The sequence below is a fragment of the Peromyscus californicus genome, unplaced genomic scaffold (genome assembly GCF_007827085.1).
Source record: "Peromyscus californicus insignis strain IS unplaced genomic scaffold, ASM782708v3 Scaffold_18__1_contigs__length_77618521, whole genome shotgun sequence".
NCBI classification, from domain to species: domain Eukaryota; kingdom Metazoa; phylum Chordata; class Mammalia; order Rodentia; family Cricetidae; genus Peromyscus; species Peromyscus californicus.
Window position 1 is genome coordinate 26192302 of NW_026294480.1, and position 20384 is coordinate 26212685.

At 38.1% G+C, this 20384-nt stretch overlaps 1 protein-coding gene across 4 annotated transcripts in view; it reads right to left on the reverse strand.

The window, feature by feature from the left end:
- Positions 1-20384, reverse strand: part of Zfr (zinc finger RNA binding protein) — a 64671-nt gene that overhangs the window by 3267 nt on the left and 41020 nt on the right. For all 4 annotated transcript variants that reach the window (XM_052743103.1, XM_052743101.1, XM_052743104.1 and 1 more), the window contains 6 exons: positions 19198-19360; positions 18203-18408; positions 16219-16369; positions 12465-12606; positions 7866-7963; positions 6932-7027 (listed from right to left, as the gene is read on the reverse strand). In XM_052743103.1, coding sequence (XP_052599063.1) covers positions 6932-7027; positions 7866-7963; positions 12465-12606; positions 16219-16369; positions 18203-18408; positions 19198-19360 — 856 coding nt within the window. The remainder of the gene's footprint in view (positions 1-6931; positions 7028-7865; positions 7964-12464; positions 12607-16218; positions 16370-18202; positions 18409-19197; positions 19361-20384) is intronic.

Sequence of the window (20384 nt, forward strand, 5' to 3'; positions counted from 1 at the left end):
CTCATCTAGTACAAGGCTTTGGGGTCATCCAGTGTAGCTTTTGAAAAAAAAAATTTATTTTTACTAATGTGTATGCTGGGTGTCTGCCTCATGTATGGAGGTACCTACCAAAGCCAAAAGAGGGTGTTGGATCCCTAGGAGCTGGAGTTATAGACATTTGTGAACTGCTAGAGGTGGGTGCTGGGAACTGAATTCAGATCCTCTGGAAGGCAGTCAGTGCTTTTAACTGTTGAGCCATCTCTCCAGTACCCATTGTAACTTTTATTTCAATTGTAAGTAGGAATTCCAGGGCCTGTCATATGACTTAGCAAATCTGACGACTTGAGTTTGATCACTGGAAGTCATAGCCCAAGGAGAGGAACAGACTACTACAAAGTGTTCTCTGACCCAGAGGCACACACACATTGCTCAAAATACACAAACAAAACACACGAATGCAATAAATAGGAGCTCAAAAAACAATTCAAAGAAATCAAATAACTTGAAACCACAACAAAACCCTAAAATGGTTCCAAAGCCAAAAAACTTATACTCAGTTATACAATTAAAAAAAAAAATCAGAAAGACAGGGACTGAGAAATGGCTCAGTGGTTAGGAGCACTTGCTGCTTTTGCAGAAGACCCAGGTTTGATTCCCAGTACCTACCTACCTTGTGGTTCTCAACTGTCTAACTCCATCCAGTCCAGGGCTCTAAAACCCTATTCCGACCTTCTCAGGCACACACACGATATACATACACATGTAGGCAAACCATTCATACACATAAAATGATAAAACTTAAAAAATAAAGGTAAAAGCCAGAGGTAATCTGGATACAGAAGATGGTTGTTTGGCTCGAACTATTTGGGGGGCACCCAGGCAGGGGGATCAGGATCTGTCCCTGGTCTATGGGCAGGCTTCTGGAACCTGGTGCCTGTGGTGTGACACCTTGCACAGCCTTGGTGCAGTGGGAGGGGGCTTGGACCTGCCTAGGCTCAGTGTGCTGGGCTCTGCTGACTCTCCTTGGGAGACCTCGATTTGGGAGATGTGGGGAAGGGGTGGCTTGGGAAAGAGGGCTGGGGGTGAGAGGAGGGAGGAGGGGGGATCTGTGGATAGTATGTGGAGTAGAAATTTTCTTAAAAGAAAAATGAAAGAGAAAAAAAAAAGCCAGAGGTAAAACAATGTCAGTCCAATCTCAGGGTGAGGGCACAGAGCCAAATCTCAAGATCTCTTGCTCCTCCCAAACATAATTAAAAATGGTACAATGCACATGCTACTGCCTCCAAGCAAAAATGGAACAGCTTGCACCAAACAGGAAAGGACAGCAAAAGACCACCCCCAAGAAACAGTGACTATGCTCAAGCAGGTCTTCCTGTACTCTCTATGTGGAACTTGGGGTGGGATTAGGAAGTGAGTGAACACTTCACTAATAACCTCTTAGTTGAGGAAGAATGGATTGTGCCACAGGACACTTTCCTAAACGTAAAGATCTCTTCTGACCACCCTCACCTTCTTCCTTGGAGGAAGGAGAAGCAGAGAATTTGTAATCCTGGAGCCCTGGGGGAAACCAGTCCTTAAGAGTACAAAGGGTATATATACTTTACCCACATCTAATGACCTAACAATAAACACACATTTTAAAGTATAGGCTAAAACCGGCCTTTTGAATTGTACTTCTTTCCACAAGCAGTCCTTAGAGCATAACTCACAAAGGTAAGAAAAAGGATACTTTAAAAAGATTCAACCATTTGTGGGTCGTAAAAACTGTGGAATTAAGCCCCAATAAAGAATGCTAGTTTGTCATTTCCAACAATATGGATAGAAACTAACATTATGTGATAACAAGCCACACACAAATACTCTATGTTCCCACAAAGAGAATAGTGGCAGAGTCTGTGAAGAATGTGGAGGTGGTGGTGGTAAGACAGCCAATGGCCACACAGTAGAAATGGATAAGCAGGATAATCTATGTTCTGTGGCACAATAGGGTGACAATGCTTACCAACAATTAGTTAACAAACTTCTTTTTGGGGGGTGTACATGTGTTAGGTGCTGAATCAAACCCAGAATCTTGCAAATTCTTGGCAAGTGCTCTAACATGAACTACATTTCTAACTCTTAACTGTTTCATCTCAAAGTAGCTGCTGGAAGACTTTAAATGCTCCCAACATAAAAAAATTGATAAATGTTTGAAATGATAAACACGTCAATGACCCAGTCAAGTTATTACACATTTATGTGAGTGTACTGAAACATACCACTGTAACTAATAAATGTAATTATGTCAACTAAATATATAAAACAAAGAACAAATTTGCATGACATCTTACACTCATATAAAGAATAGTATGAGAAGTCTATTTTAAGTACACACTTTGCATGGCAATTATGCATTAAAAGTTTATTAATAACAAATGTACCCCTCTGGTACAAATACTGACATGGAAGCTGTGCATGTACAGGGGCAAAATTTGTATGAGAACTCTCTTTTTTCCAATCATTATTTCTGTAAACAAACTCGCTGTTAGTAAAATCTAATCAACATTAAAAAATCTATCTGCGGTGGTGGCGCACGCCTTTAATCCCAGCACTCGGGAGGCAGAGCCAGGCGGATCTCTGTGAGTTCGAGGCCAGCCTGGTCTCCAAAGCGAGTTCCAGGAAAGGCGCAAAGCTACACAGAGAAACCCTGTCTCGGAAAAAAAAAAAAAAAAAAAAAAAAAAAAAAATCTATCTGAATGATAATATAATCTAAAGTTTTGGATTCTAAGAAAACTAAATGACCACATGAAGCCAATAAAATGAAGTCAAAGTTCAGATAAGCAGGAAGACTCCACAATACTATATCAAGCTAAAATCCAAAACATTATGGAACTGTGGTAGCTTAAATAAGAATGCCCCCCCCCCCCAATTTGAATGCTTGGTCCACAGTTGGTGGAATGGGGAAGGGCTAGGAGGTGTGGCCTTGTTGAAGAGCTGGATCACTGAGGGTGGGCTTTGAGAAAGGAGGTGTGGCCTTGTTGAAGAGCTGGATCACTGAGGGTGGGCTTTGAGGTTTCAAAAGCTTCCGACGTTCCCAGTTAGCTCTCTCTGCCTCCTGCTTGTGGATCAGATTTAATTAAGCTCTTAGTACTGCTCTAGTACCATGCCTACCTGCCACTATGCTCCCCACCACGACAGTCATGGACTCTAATCCCCACAAACTCTGAGATCCCAGTAAACTTTTCTCTCCGTTGCCTTGGTCATGTGTCTCTTCAAGGAACAGAAAAGTAACCAGAGTTGGTGTACAGAGTGGGCTATTATTGTTCTGTAAAAGCCCAATCATGCGGTTTCTGGAGGAATGTGAAAGACTTTGGACTAGGAAAGTAGTTGAATGCTATAAGCAGGATTTAATGGGCCACCCTAGGAGGAGCCTGGAAGACAAAAGTATTGAGAGCCATATGGACAGAACTATAGAGGCCCAGCTCAAGAGGTCTTTGGGGAGTGAGGGGTGGGTAATAATAGCAACTGGGTTAGAGACCATTCTTGTGGTATTCTGGAAAAGAATGTGTCTGGTTTTTGCCCTTGTCCTAAGAATCAGCCTAAGACTATTGAAGAATTTAGGACTAATTTCAATGGCAGAGGAGATTTCAAGACAGTCTAATGTTTACACTGTCAAGTGCTTATTAGTTACCACTCTGATGTAGGTCTACAATGAAAAGAACACCAGGAAATTTGATGTTTGAATCTTAGTTTGTGCTGAAAGAGACAAGGAGAAATGGAATTGAGTGAGTGGTGCCCTCAGGGCCAGACACCACTCAGTTAATCCTACAACTTGTAAAGAGAAATGGCCTAAGGCAGTTGTTCCCAACTCTAATGCTCGGAACCCATAAAATTATTTTCCCTGCTACTTCATAACTATAGTTTGCTACTGTTATGAATCGTAATGTAAATATCTGATATGTGACCCTTGTGAAAGGTTTGTCTGACTCAATAGGAGTCATGACCCACAGGCTGAGAACCACTGGCCTAAGGAATTACCTGTTTCAAATGAGCAACAACAAAGGAAAGTTTATGCAAATGTAATTTGAGGAGGGGGCCAGGTTCCATCTGAAGCAGGCAGAAGAACTTGGCACCATTGCCACATGGTTCTGGCCTTAGAATCATGAGCAATAGAACAGTACAGAGTTGTGTGTTGTGGAATAGAATGTTTGCTTAACTAGTCAAAAATATGTTACATCTGTTTGTACTGCAGAATAATTGTTTAACTAATTAAAGATGTGTTGCTGTTCACCTTGTCTGCCTAAGGCACCTAATTAGTCTAATAAAAAGCTGAACCGCCAATAGCTATGCAGAGAAGGGATAGGCGGGGCTAGCAAGCAGAGAGAAAGGGTAGCCAACTAGGGGCTAGCCAGCCAGCCACAGAAGAAGCAGGAAAGCAGGATGGACAGTATGTAGATGAGGTAAATGAGTCTTGGGGCAGCACATAGAAATGGATTAATTTAAGTTTAAAAAGTTAAAAACAATTAAAGTTTAAAAGTTAGAAACAAGCCTAAACTAAAGCTGAGCATTTGTAATTAATAATAAATCTCCCTGTCATGATTTGGGGGCTGGCAGTCTAAGGAAGCCTGTTACAGTTGTGGAACCCACCTTGACGGCTAATGAAAGCTACTGAGGCCAGGTATGTGGCAGAGGCATCCCTGCATGAAGGCTCAGAGAGGACACTGCATAAAGCTGTGGGGTGTCTGCCAACATCAGCTGCAGACAGGGAGTAGAAGCCAGACAACAGAGAGAAGTCTGTTGCAGCCAGCAAAACTGGAAGGCAGAAGCAATCTAAGCTCTTTGACATCAGTCATAGAGTTACTGGATTTGGAATTTGCCCTGTTGGGTTTTGGTCTTGCCTTTGTCAAGATTTTCTCATTATGCACCCCCTCTCTCCTTTGGAAAGGTTCTGTATACTGTGCCATTGTATATTGGAAGTATATAACTTGCTTTTTGCTTTAGAGACTGCCTTGAGACTCCAAGAGACTTTAAATTTCTAAAACTGTTGTGATTTGTGAAAGAATCTGGGGACTTTTGAGGCTGGACTAAATTCATTTTGCATTGTGGTACGGCCACAAGTCCATGTCAGCAGGGAGTGGAAATGTGGTAGTTTGAATGAGAATGGTCTGTACATGCTCATATATTTGAATGCCTGGTCCCCAGTTGGTAGAATTGTTTTGGGAAGGATCAGGAGGTGTGACTTTGTTGGAGAAGGTGTGTCACTGGAAGTGGGCTTTGAGTTTTCAAAAGTCTATGCTATTCCTAGTTTTATTTATATATCTATATCTATATAGGTATAGATATATATCTATATATATCTATATCCCCGTTGTCTCAACATGGAAGCTCTCAGCTACTCTTCCAGCATGATGCCTGCCTCAAATACACAGTTGCATTCATCTTTGATTCATTTATGTATTTTTGTTTCACTTGGCTTGTTTGACATACGGTCTTACAATGTAACTTACAATGCTCTGCCTCACGGTTCCCTAGTGCTGTGAAACCAGGTACGTACAATACCTGGATTCCATTCATAATTTGAAGATCTAACCACACAAGTAACAAACACATGTATCTCTCCCTACTCCCTCAATAAAAATGAAACATTACAGTTCTTTATCTTAATTATTTCCTTCTCGCACTCCCCTTAGAAATAATCATGAGAACTTGGAACACATCCTTCTAAAAGTTTTTGCAGTGTAGTAAGTATGTAATTTGTAACGCTAAAAAAATATAATTTATCTGGGAAAAAAACAATTGAGCCCTACAAGTCTTAAGTCCAAAGTCCAGGCTTTTGTTTGTATTTTCAAGACAGGGTTTCTCTGTGTAGCCTTGGCTGTCCTGGAACTAGTTCTGTGGACTAGGCTGGCCTCAAACTCAGAGAGATCAACCTGCCTCTGTGAGTGCTGGGATCAAAGGGGTGTGCCACCAATGCCTGGCTTAAAGCATGGAATTCTTAAACACAGACAAAAACAAATAATAAAAAAATAAATAAAAGATAAACTTGGCTTTTTTTTTTGGGGGGGGGGACTTTATTTTCTCAAGACAGGGTTTCTTTTTCTGTAACTACTCTAGCTGTCCTTTACCTCACTCTGTAGACCAGGCTGTCCCCGAACTCACAGAGATTCACCTGCCTCTGCTTCCTGCTTCGGTTAAAGGCATGAGCCACCACACCTGGCAACCTTGGCTATTTAATTTTTAATAACCTACTTTGAAATCAACAGGTTAAATTTTATTTCTGAACAAATTTCTATGTGAATGTTTACTATTCACGAACAGTTTGTCTTTAAATAAACGCATTGGGTCTTTTTATGTTTGTTAAGACAGGTTCTCACACGCATAGCTCATTACCCAATTTCCTTGAGAAAGGGTCTCTCTCTGAACCTGGACAGTAATGCTCCTGTCGTGGCCAGCACAATACTAAGGTGACAAGTGTGTGTCCACCATGCCCAGTATTTTATGTGAGTTCTGGGGACTTGATCTGAGGCCCTCAAGCTTGCATAGCTGAGCTGTCACTCAGTCCAGTATAATTCTTCTTCTAAAATTTGCAAACCATCTTACTTTTGTTTTTTTTAAACAACCATTCATTTACTCACTCCTTCACTGTGTGTCTCCCTACTCTTCTGTGCACCATGGTATACATATTCAGGTCAAAGGACAAGCTCTAGGAGTCAATTCTTTCCTTCCACCATATGGGTTATAGGAATGGAACTCATGTTTTCAGGCTTGTTGGCAAATGCCTCTACTCACTAAGTTATCTCTCCAGCCCAAGCATAATTTTTTAATTAGTATATCTTAAGAAAGTAAGTATTTTCAAATCCCCAGGATTTTTATCGATATGTAAATGAAAATGGAGGGTCAGAGGACAAAGAGTAAACAGAAAAGACCTTTCTAAATGCTCATCTGTCATATGGGGCTGTCACAAGGTACTTACCCAGCTAGGAAAATCAGACCAAGTTGGAACTCGTTGACAAAGGTCTCGGAGAATACGTATGATAATCACACAGGACTGTAGGCCATTAGCTCTAGCCTTGAGGGCAACACAAAAACCAACTGAATTAATCTTAGAAATATCAAAAATATCCCTTGATGAAAAAAAGTTAAAATACCACTGTTCAATGGAAGCTCAGATTAAAAATAAAAATAAAAATAATTACATTTAAGTTGGGTTCAATGAGCTGCCATTTACAGCAGTATTTTATGCCAGAGTTAGTATTTAAAGCTAGTATTTAGGTCAAAGTAAACAGATTATACAAGAATAATATTTCTTGATCCCCTGTGAACCTTGACCTGTGTTCATACAAAACAGTAAACTGAAAAAACTCTGCCTAAATTAGGAATGAAAAGAAAAGTAAAGAGCTAACAGGTTTGTCTAGGGACTGGAAGGTTGAGAAGATCTGTTTGGTTTCCGGTCTGTGCCTTTGCATGTCTGCAAAGTCACTAAACCAAGCAGCGGTTCCTCACCTTTCATTCCCTACACTCATCAACTTAGAGAAAGGGGAAAATCTTAAAACTATACACAAAGCTTTAAACACATATTCCATTATTTAAAGCATAGTTCATCTGCAGCCTTATGGAATAAAATATATATACAAAAACACGTGATGTTCCCGAAGAAGTCAACTTCAAATATAGCCACTAAAAATAAAAAACCCGGAGTACAAACATCCCCCAAGCCTGTTTATTGTCAAATTAATAGTAACTGCAAAATGCAGATCTTTATACTCAGCTATGATACCTTATTTTCTGAGATTTAATTTAAAATAGTGTTGCTTAGGCAATCTTTTGAAATGTTTAAGCATAGTTAAACATGTACTGAACTACTCTCTCATAAGGCTACAAGAAAAAAGTAAAATGATGTTCCGAACCTGGAACCACTTAGCGTGGCGTAGAGCAGCCAGAGCGTCAAGGCATTTTTGCCTGTCCAAGACGTCCGGTGGGTCTTTCACCATACCCGAGGTTACATCTAAAATGGATTGAATTGGCAAAATGCAGTGAGGAATGGGTGTTTGACCAGGTGAGCAAGACACTTCCTTAAAGTAGCATCAGTGTCACGTGAGCCATTTGAGAGTTTTTCAGTTTAATTCGTCCAGGGAGTAACTTTCAACAAATTTACATAATACAATATGAAGAACAAAAGGAGAATTAAGATTAACTCTTCCATGATACAATAATTTTCTGGAAATAGAAACCTTACTCACCAAAATGAAATCTAAAGGAAAGATTATTGGACACAGCGCACCAGCACAAAGACGACAAAGACAAAAGGGAACACAAAAATCCACCTTAAATGGGAATGTACAATAATTGACCAAGTTGGTAAAGTATTTTAGGTTACTCTGGGGCTAATATAAGAAAGAACTTAAATAAATATGGAATGGTCAATACAACAATTACAAAAAAACCAAAGGACCAAAATTAGGTTTAGTTCTATGAGAATTCAATTCTTTATGTTCAACAGAACTTTAGCATGTCGTAAGGGAATATGAAATGCTTTCTAAAATGGAAAGTTTTCATTACAAGTATTCCAAACAGCAAGCAGAGAGAAACAATGAGTAAAGCAGAGAAAGGCTACAGGAACTAGCACAGTTAAATACAATTAAGTACAGAAAAGAAGCCATAAGCAGAGTGCTCTGAGGGTAAATATGTAGTCTTTTTAAGTTGGCTAAAATGTGTTACTTTTTAATAAAGCTTAAAAAAATGGGAAACTAAATTAGGACAAGAAATTAGATTTACATTAACAAAGACCAGTTTACATTAATAAATCATTCACAAAAGTGAAGATCCAAAAAGGCCAGCTACATGTTTATCTGAAATACCTATAAAACGTGCAGAAGATAATAAATTTGCTGGTCAAACTATTCTATAATCAAATAGTTAATACTTCATTTAATTCAGAGTTGCCATCAACTTTAGTACATTTTGCTTTTCTGGTTTTTGAAACAAGGTCATCTATAGCTCAGGCTGGCCTTGAACTCATGGTTTATTCTCCTCCCTCAGCCTCTGAGAGCTGGGATTAGGAGTGTGAGCCATCATGCCTGGCTTATAGTGTATTTTTTAAATGCAGGAAAATTATAGAAAATAATCTGCTGAGTACAAGCAGTAGCTAGAGAGCACCAAAAACCATGATGAATTTAGGATACAATAATTTACTGGGTATTTCAAATGACTATGAGCAACAAAAGAAGAAATATAAAAACTAATGAGTACTGTTAGTCTGGGTAAAGTGCTTGAATTTTTGTCTTATAAGAATTTAGAAATCAATTTTATTTTTATTTATGCATCTTTGTGGTGCCCATAGAGTCCAGAAGGCAGCAGATCTCGTAGGCCAGGGCCAGGAGCAGAGTTGGTTGTGGGCTGCCTGACCCTGGGTGCTGGGAACTGAAATGGGGTCATCTGCAAGAGCAGCAAGTGCTCTTACTCAATGAGCCATCTCTCCAGCCCAGAAATTTAGAAGTCTTAGGAGGTAAGTTCTTGTTCTCATGAATAGATGAAATATGAAAAGGTATCTGAAAAATGAGATAAGGAGAAAGGACAAAGAAAGGATAGCTAACTACCCTGAAAAAGAAGAAAATCTGCCTTAACTACTTCCACTCTCCACAACATGAAGACTATGTAGTAGGCCCTCTGACTCCTTATTTACAATACGTTAAAGCCAAAATGTAAACAGATAACTATGGTCAATGTAGAAAGTTTCTAAATCTACTGTATTTCAGAATCTTACAAATTCTTCCAATAATTTTTTTGTACACAAGCATAACTTTGTAGATTTTATATAATATAAATTCAATGATGCCAGAATACCTATTATAAGTTAAAAATAAATAAGAGCTATAAGTAGGAAATTTTCGTTAAATTTAGTGTGGATTTTTGTACCCATTTTTATATTTTAAGTAGATTAACCCCTTAGATATATTGTGCTAAAATCATACTTGTTCCCTAATAGTCAATGAAACAAAACAAAGAAACTGTTAATTTATTAAAACAAAATACAAATTCTTTTCCTACATGAATGTATTTCACAAATTTTAAGGGGTTAATCGCCAATTAGAAGACATGCTGTGTCCACACTATTTTATAATTAAAAGTTAATGGGAATATATTAATTTCAATTAACATGGTTATGTAAAATATAATTCACCCAACTACTTAAAAACTAGTGTGAACACTGCTCAATTCTAGAAGAGACAAAAGACAAACAAAATAGCCACACAAAGGACAAAAAAAATGCCAGACTCTGCATCCAAAATCCCCCCTTAATCAAATGGCAGATGTGACACTGAGCTTTTGAAAACCTTGGTCAAAAATCCTTCCGATGTCTTGGCAGCAACCCCTGACAGGAATCAATCCCTTCTGCTAGAAGGCTTTGGACCGGGCCTGATAAGCTACAGGTAGAAAAAAACACACACAATACTTGATTTGCTGCAGAAAAGATTCTGTAGCAATGGTTAGAGCATTCTGAACATTTCAAGCTTAAAGTCAATTAAATGTTTACTGCATGTTAACTGTCAAACACACTACCAGAAAAGATATGTCATGTGTTTAACAGTTATTTTAACAATTTAGTTATTTCTTTTATTAAATGATTTTTATATCAAACAGGACCACTACATATTAAAGAGGCTATTACACTATGTGGGAATATCATAGTCAAATCTCATGATTTACAATGTTCTTCCGGCAAAGCCTTCCTTACATCCTGTACTAACTCCCCAAAGCAAGCTATAGGCTTTAAATGATTTGAAGACACAGAGCACCAGGAGCTGCAGTGAGAGAGAATACATACCGATATTCTGTAGCTAGAAAGAAGCAATCTTCATGATAAAGCTAAAAACATGGGTTGACTGCAGTCATCTGCAGCAAGGAACACTCTTAACAATGTTTCTACACTTTTGTATATCCAACTTTCCAGCTCAGTGTCTTGAAGAAAAATCTTTCAATTTTAGGCTGACCATTTCCCTCATGATCATATTTATAAAATTCAGAACTGTAATTCTATCTCAGTCTGGGTCAGACAAAAATATAATTTTGTTTCCTTTAGAAAGGTATGTTAAGGATTTACTACAACAGGATACCATTAACTTATAAAATAGCTTGATAATGAACTGAGGCTAAATAAACAGAAGTATTTTGAAATAGAGATAAATAGTTATATAAGCATAATTTTACATTAAATATAGCAACAGTAATTTATAATATATCATACTAGATTTTTAAAAACCTAAGTAAAGGATCATATGCTACATACAACTTGGCCAAATTGACTCAGGAACCATTTTCTTCAACAACATGGATAGCCAGACCTTCAAGGGTAATTCATGTTCACATACATGATCCTTTACATAAAATTCACGTTTTTTTAGAATGCAAAGCTTAAGATACAACATTTAAAAATCCTAATATGGTGTACATATAAAATATACAGAATCAGACATGCCTCGAAATGAAAATTTGACTAAAATATTCTTTTCTTGGGCTACAGAAAGCCCAGTTTCTTGAAAATAATAGTTTTGCCTTAAGGTAACAAATTTAAAAGAATAGAATTGATAATCTTTTTTCTCCTCAACCTGTACTACAAACACTGTAAAATTTAATTCCATTTTAACTTAAGATAGATAGAAACAACATGAAAGGAAACAAAGTAAATTTTATCTGACCCATAAAACAAGAGAACCAACATTACTGCAGACAATGATCATGCTTTTGGCTTAAATGCTTTGGAAGCTTTGAAAATGTTACAGAATAGTCCCTAAAGCAACATTGCTGGCACCAGTAGAGTTTCATGTTCTACAAATGCAAATTCAGTTAAAAAACAAAAAACAAAAAAAACAAAACAAAATCCTGAACTGTACTGTAACTCACTTATCCACATCATTTATTAAGAGCTCTAGATGGTATGCAGGCCAAATGCCCGAATCTGTGTGCATTAGCATGTTCTGCATTTATAAAGTACGCAAAACCAAAGAGCAACCTCAGAGAACTAGAAAAAGTTACTTCAGGTCAGGCCAGATCCATGACTATATACAGAACAACTGTAAGTAAGTGCTGTAGATAGTTCGCCAATTTGAGACTTTTTCATCAAGAAAAGGCAAGACCAGGATTGTCTTAGCAAAAGTTAAATTGCAGCCCCTAGTTATTAACAAGCATTTAAACTTTTTTCCATGTGTCAACTACGTAAAAAACAATTTTTGAAGTTTTTTTTCCAGAAATCTGAGGTTTGCAAGAAAAGAAAGAAAAAAAAATATCAAGAAAACCAATCACATAATATTTTCTATAATAGTACATCACTAAGAAGAGCACTCACTTTGTTAGAAATGTTCTAAAGCAAAACTAATTGCTGAGTAAGTTAAATCTAATTCATATGTAATGCCAGCATGTTGCCTTCTAGGGCTTAATGCCATCAAAGGATAGGTAAATGGAAAACAAAAAGGTAAAAGAAAAGGAGAATGTTTAATTGGCTTTCCAACCTCCTTCCCTCATGTTCTCTTCTCGAATAATTGGAGATGTCAGGGTGATAGTGACTTGCATTTTGGGCTCCACACATGAGTTCAAAATTATTGCTGCTTCAGACACAGCACATTTTATGTCATACTTCTCAGGACTTATAACCTATGTAATAAAGAGTATAAGAAATTAGTTGATTCTTTTGCATGAAAAGACAAAAATAGTTTTACTGTGGCTTTTATTACATTAACCATTCTACAAACACTGGATTCTATTCCCTCTAAAAAAACACATGCCAGATTACCCTTACCATTAATCTCTTGCAATTCTTTGTCGAACTAATATTTTCCACTACTTTAAAACTTTTTTTATGTGTTTGAGTATTTTGCCTGCATATACTGTCTGTGCACCATGTGCATATTTGGTGCCCACAGAGGAAAGAAGAGGGCTCAGATCCCCTGGAACTGGAGTACAGATGGCTGTGAGTTATCATGTGGGTATTCTTAACCAATCATTTGATTATTTTTAATAGGAGTTATATGTACACAGGTCCTCATGTCTCCTTTAACTGATGAATTAAAAAAGAAAGCTGCCGTCATCATTTACATATTTATAGATTTTCAAGGTAAATATGAGCTCCTCAAGGAGCCTGATTCAATAACCATTCCCATAGTTCATTCTTTTCGACTTGCTAATTTATTGCTTACTCAGAAGCAGTCAATAACTGATCTACTGCAATTTGGTAGACACGAATCCAGCTCCAGTTTACATAAACAAATGAAGCCTCAATACAGACATTATAGGGGCTGAATATATAGCTTAGTTGATGAACCCCTTGGTGTACAGAAGGATCCGGGTTCGAATGCCTGTACCCACCCACCCCAAACAACTGAAAACAAGATAGAAACATGAAATTTTTATACAGTACTATTTAGGCTCAAATTGTATGTTACTTTTTACTTGTGGTAACACATAGAGGGGTGCTGGAGACTTAAAAAAAAACAAAAGCAAAAACAAAAAAACAACTTTCAGGGGTAGTGGTGGCACTCATTTTTAATCCCAGCACTCAGGAGGCAGAGGCAGGCCGATCTCTGTGAGTTTGAGGCCAGCCTGGTCTACAGAGCTAGTTCCACGACAGCTAGCTGGGGCTGTTACACAGAGAAACCCTGTCTCGAAACCCAAAATTACCCCCCCCAACAAAAAGACATTTTAATTTATTTATTATGTGTGCACATTCATGTTTACACACACCACTGTGCATGAGTGGAGCCAGAGGACAATTTGCAATAGTTCTTTCTTTCCATCAAGTGGGTCCTGTGGACTGTGAACTCAGCTGTCAGACTGGGCAGCAATTCTGAGCAACCTCACCAAACTCCCTAATTTAACTTTTTAAGTACTTACACAGAGTTAAGAGCAAGTGATCTGGAAAGTAGTTTGCTTTTGATTAACTGTTAATTATTTAGCACTTTAAAAAAAAAAGATTTTATGAGCATGAGTGTTTTGTTTGCATATTATTTGCACCACATGCATGCCTGCTGCTTGTGAGGTTAGAGAGGGTGTTGGATCCTCTGCAACTGGAATTCTGTCTGGCTGTAAGCAGACAAGGGGTGCTGGGACTCAAACTCAGGTCTTCTGCAAGAACAATAAATACTCTTAACTACTGAGCCATCTCAACAGCCCCTCTCTTAAAAAAAAGAATGAGGGCTGGAGAGATGGCTCAAAGGTTAAGAGCACTGGCTGTTCTTCCAGAGGTCCTGAGTTCAATTCCCAGCAACCACATGGTGGCTCACAACCATCTGTAATGAGATCTGGTGCCCTCTTCTGGCCTGTGAGCATGTATGTAGACAGAACACTGTATACATAGTAAATAAATCTTTAAAAAAAAAATGAAGAAAAAAAGAACTTCTTTGTCCTATAGCATTTGTATGTGTGTGATGTTAGTGTAAATGGTACACATGTACCAGGACATAAATGAGTCAGAAGCCATTTTTACAAATTGGCTCTTTCCTGTGCACAGCTTTGGAGAATCAGACTCAAGTCATTAGGCTCTGGGGGCAAACATTTTACTCACTGAGCCATCTGCATGGCTACTTAAAAAAATAAAGTATTTCTTTCATTGCAATATAAATAAGTGCCAATTAATATCAAGCTATTACTTAAAAATGTTGAGTTTTCCCCCCTAAAGCTTACCTGCCTTAGCTGTCCTAGAACTTGCTCTGTAGACCAGGCTGGCCTAAAACTCAGAGATTCACCTGCCTCTGCCTCCCCATTGCTGGGATTAAAGGTGTGCACCACCACCACCTGGCAAAGCGTTGTTTTTGGAAAGCCAAAAAAAGGATGTTCTATTACTTGTACTTGTGCACATGTGCACGCAGAGGTCTGAAGACCACTCTGTGGAGTTAGTTCTCTCCTCCCACTGTTACATGGGTTCTGAGGATTGAACTGTTTCAGGCTTCAAAGTACTTTTACCGGTTCAGCCATCTTGCTGCCAAGAGGAAATATCTTCTACCGAAATACTGAAAATAGTATAGTAGTCATCCCTTTATCTATGGTCTCACTTCCCACAATTTGTACTTATCTGTGGTCAATAACAATCAGAAAATATTACATGGAAAATTACACAAATAAGCAATTCATATGTCTTAAACTGTATGCTGGCTGGAATAGCATGATTAAATCTAAATTGATCATGCCCAATCTGGCCTGCTTTGTGAATCATCCTGTTTCCAATCTACTACATGTTCATTATTTACTTATTGGATCAGTTGTCATGATATGGCATGTGAGTGATTCTTGCATTCAACTACAACAAAGAGAAGCTTTAGTGAAAATGTGAAAGTTCTCACCCTGAAGAACGATGGGATGAAAAATGCAGCTTGGTGGTACAGCTCATGGTTAGCATGCACAAGGTCTTGGGTTTATAGACAATATTCCCCTGGTGGTAGGGGTGGGGACAGGCTGAGGTTGTTGCTACTAAGACATACGGTGGAGAATATGTCATTAATCTATTATGCTTAATTATAAATATTTGCCTAATTTATTTGCACTTTATCCCAGGTATGCAAGAGTAAGGAAAACATGACATCTACTGTCTGAGGTTTTAGGCATCCTGGGGGCTTCAGGGAATCTCAGAAATCTTTCCAAGGGTAGAGAGACTACTATATTAATAATAAAACTAGACAAATTCAAGTAAGATACACTCTCATTATATCAAAAACATGCATTCAACTAAGAGATCCATAAATTAAAAAAAAAATCAAACACTATATATGAGCTTTTAAAGTTTTTTGTTTTTAAAATCAGGTCAGTCAAGAGGATCAGTGGGTAAAAGGCACTTGCTGCCAATCCTGCTGATCTGACTTTGACTCTTGGAACTTACACAGTGGGAGGAGAGAACTGACTTATACATCTTGTCCTCCATCTACTATACATACACCATGATGTGTACACATACACTAAATAAAATATTCTCTGCTATGTCTTCTTAGGAGTCCAATTTTGGAAAAACTGGGTATGCTGAATTTTTTCCATTTTAAAATAAATTAGTAAGATGGCATCCTGCCAAATTACAAGCACTGCAAAACCCCCAAAAGGTGAAGCAGAAAACAGTTTCATCAGTTTGCACAATTAAGGGGAAAAAAGTAACCAATCTCTTCATTATGGAAAGCCAAGCTAAAAGTTAACAGGCTGACTGAGGTTTAAAATGAAGCACAATCAGTCCTGCCAAAACCTTCTGATCTGGACAAAGGGTTAATTTAACATTTCCATAATACTTACAGCAAGCTGTTTGGGTAGGTTTTCTGCAATACGGCTTAATAATGTCTTTGAAGGTTTTTCTGAGCACAGCAAAACAAGGTTGACATTTCTATCTCCTCGTAGAAGCAATCCTTTTGCCAATACTCCTACTCGCAATACCCCTTTCAGAGCTCTGTAGTAAAATCAACTTACATTAAAATATGACATTTCTCAACTAGAACTGTAATTTTCCTCCAAGCATATGGTAATCTAGATGACTTTTGCACTATTGAAACTGTCTTCAACTACAGTGGAAAAATACACAGTATTTTAAACTATATGTTACTTAGATAAACAACATACACTAAAAACAAACCAAGGTTGGATAGAAGGCTCTGGTTAAGAGTGATTGTTCATGAGAAACAGGTTAAAAGCACACAGTACTCTGTATTGGACAAAACCTGCAACTTCAGTTCCATGGGACTGGATGCCCTCTTCTGGTCTCTACATGCACATATATGCATATACTCACACAGACACACAAATAAAATTACTTTTAAAAATAAAAAACCGGCATCAAGGTCTAAGTTTGCACAGGGCCAACTGAAACAAATACTGTCTACCTTACAGAATCTCACTAAAACACAGGCTAGTTTCAAACTTGTGAGCCTCTTGCTTTTGTGTTGCTTGAATGTTTTATCGGTCTTTCAGTAAAAAAACCTAGAGCCAGACATTGGGGTAAATGCTGAAAGATCAGAGAGACAAAGGAACGAGTCACTGCCACGTCTTACCTCTAGGACTCCTCAGCCTGAAAAGCCCTCAGTTCCTGTCTCCTCACGCCTTATACACCTTTCTCCACCCGGCCTTATCACTTCCTTCTTAGTGCTGGGGTTAAAGGCCTGTGTGCTTCCCAAGCAAAGGCACGAGATCTCAACTGAATTAAGGGCATGTGATTCCCAAGCATTGGGAGTAAAGGTGTGTGCCACCACCGCCTGGCTCTGTTTCTCTCCTAGACTGAGTCAATCTCATGTAGGGTGGCTTTGAACTCACAGAGATCCAAATGGATCTCTACCCCCCAAGTGCTAAGACTAAAAGTGTGTGCCACCACTGCCCAGCTTCTATGTTTAATTTAGCGGCTTGTTCTGTTCTCTGATCTTCAGGCAAATTTTATTAGGGTATACATTATATCACCACACTTCTGTTTCTTGTGTGCTAGGTATTAAAGTGGGCCCAAACACCCAGCCCCTTGTGTTTTATTTTATAAGTCAGAAATGTAAGAAACATTAATAGAAAAAAAATTCCCAAATGGGAAAGGGAAAAGTTAGAAAATCATAAATATGAAAGATGTTAAAGCTTGGCTAACTTATGCTTTATGGCCAATGCTTCTATTGATGTTATGTATGTATGCATGTACGTACGTTTGTTTGTTTGTTTGTTTTCGTTTTTTTGAGACAGGGTTTCTCTGTGTAGCTTTTTGGTGCCTGTCCTGGATCTCGATCTGTAGACCAGGCTGGCCTCGAACTCACAGAGATCCGCCTGCCTCTGCCTCCCGAGTGCTGGGATTAAAGGTGTGTGCCACCACTGCCTAGCTGTTTTTTAACCGTACGAAAATATAGACAGATGCAACACATAAATAAAACCGGAAAAGAGAAGCTTGATATAATTGCAGTTATAAGGGCTTCTTTGAAACAGATTTAATATTTTTTGTAATAAACATTTATTAAGTATTAAAAATCAAAAAACCCTGGTGATGGTAGAAATGCATATTACTCATTGTAGTAAAAATACAAGTAGAGTTAGGATGTGTGGACTAACACCAGAAATTCAGTTTCCCCTTCCCCAGTTTATATATATATATGTAAATGTCGAATGGTTGTGAGCTGCCTGATGTGGGTGGTAGGAACCAAACCCAGGTACTCTAGAACTAGAGTAGCAAATGTTCTTGCTAGACCCTTATCAGTCTTGCTATCTTTCTAATAAATATAAAAATGTCCATGTAAAGGAAGTATGTAATTTGCAAACTCACCTGTCTTTACCTCCCTCTTTTTTATCATCTCCTTCTTTGTTCTTGTTCTTCTCATGTTCAGACAAACTGTCTGAAACAAGTTTTAAAGCACGTTCAGTGATAGAAACGATTTTCTGAACTGCTTGTAACTCTTCTTCAGTTGGATAAATGGTTGCATGCTTTGTCATTACGTAACGATCATCAGATGAGTCAGGGCGACGTAAGGGCTAGAGAGAAAAGGTTAATTTTCTGAATAATAGAAAATTCTGATTTTTCAATTAGGTAAAGTTGCTTTACAATAAGAAGTCAAACAAAACGTCCACTTAAAAGTCTATTTTCCTTTTTCAATAAAATGAAAATGCAAGCATTTCTGTTGCAAACAAGCAAAATTGTTATATATAGATAGATATTGTCCTAATCTCTCTCCTTGTAAATGCTTTTCAGTGATCTGAAACTCACCTTGTTTTCAGTAATAATTGCTCAGATACTATAATGGCAAATGAGAAAGAATAGGTAATAGAGTTACCTCTAACATTGAAAATTCCTTCCAGTCTACGGAAAAATATTGGCAGGAAAGTCTCTGAAGTACAAGATATTTATCAAAAGTAGTTCTACAGCTGGGTGGTGGTGGTGCACGCCTTTAATACCAGCACTCGAGAGGCAGAAGCAGGCAGATCTCTGTGAGTTTGAGACTAGTGTGATATACAGAATGAGTTCCAGGACAGCCAGGGCTACACAGAGCAGCCCTGTCTCGAAAAACCAAAACCAAAACCAAAAAACAAAGGTAGTTCTGTATTGAGAATTTAGCAAGTATTGAAAATAAAGAAGTACAAAGGAAATGTGGCCAAGTTCTTATGCATGAAGATTTTAGCATTAAGAATCTTTAAGAGGACTAAAAATACAGTCAAGATGAAGCTGATGGCATTATTAAATCTCAAAATGAACTCACAAAACATCTTCTAATGTTGAAGGAGGCTTAAATTCTCATCCCTTATATGAGCAAAGCAGATACTCACTGCAGGACCCTGTGGCTGGGGAGGCATGCCTGGTCGGACTCCCAAAAGACCTAATGGGCCTGGAGGACCATGAGGATAGCCTCCATCAGGCATTCGTCGGCGATCATCCCAATGATGCTGCTCTTCCTCCATTCTTCTCCAGTACATGTCCTCTTCATAACGTCTGATGCACAAATGATACATTAAAAACAAACAAAATAACCAGCTTAAGAACTTCCATCAATAACAACATAAAAACTTTTTTTAAAAAAAGTAATCAAGTCAGTCAAGACTCAGCAGGAAAAGGTGCCTGCACTAGATTGATGACCTGAGTTCCATCCCTGGGACCCAATGGAAGGAGAGATCAGATTAAAAAAAAAAATAATAAAATAAAAAACAAAACAAAAAACCCCACCCAAATTGCCTTAGTAACCGCCATTTTCTCTGATTTCCATTATTTCTTTTAATTGAGAAGTAAAATGGAGTGAAAACTAGAGACAACAATAAGAACAAGACTTCACACCTCAAACACAAAGTCGAACAGAAAACAGATACCTTAGCTTATTCTAATCATTTAATGTAATGATTGTAAATCCAAAGGAGACTAACTGATAATAAATTGTGGGTGTATGTACATGCTTGTGAGCATGATGGAGTGTGTGTGTGCCTGTGCTACAGTGTCTATATGCAGGCCAGAGAACAACCTTTAGTATTGGGCTCCCTCCTTCCATCTTGTTTGAGACAGTCTATAGTTTTGCTTTTTTCTTCTTCTTTTTTCCCCCCTGCTGCACATGCCAGCCTAGCTTGCCCACAACTTCTGGGAATTCTCCAGTCTATACCTCTCATTATAGACATAGTGTCACAGATGTGAACCATGAGGTCCAGCTTTACATGGGTTCTGGGGATTCAAACTCAAGCCCTCACCATTTGCACAAAAAGCACTTTATCCATAGCCCTATCTTCTCAGCCTGAGTGTTTTTATTTTTTTAAAAATAGTAAAGTTCTCCATTTATGATATAGACTGTACAAAATATTTCTCTGCTATTAAAAAAAAAAAGACCAATGGTAGCAACTCACAATTTCATTATTGGATATAATGGCAGATTATAGTAAGCAGAAGACAAATCCTTGGCTAGAGATACCTATGACTCAGTTCCTAATAAGTATTGCCAAAAGGAATACAGGCTGTATTACTCAAGTTACAAGAA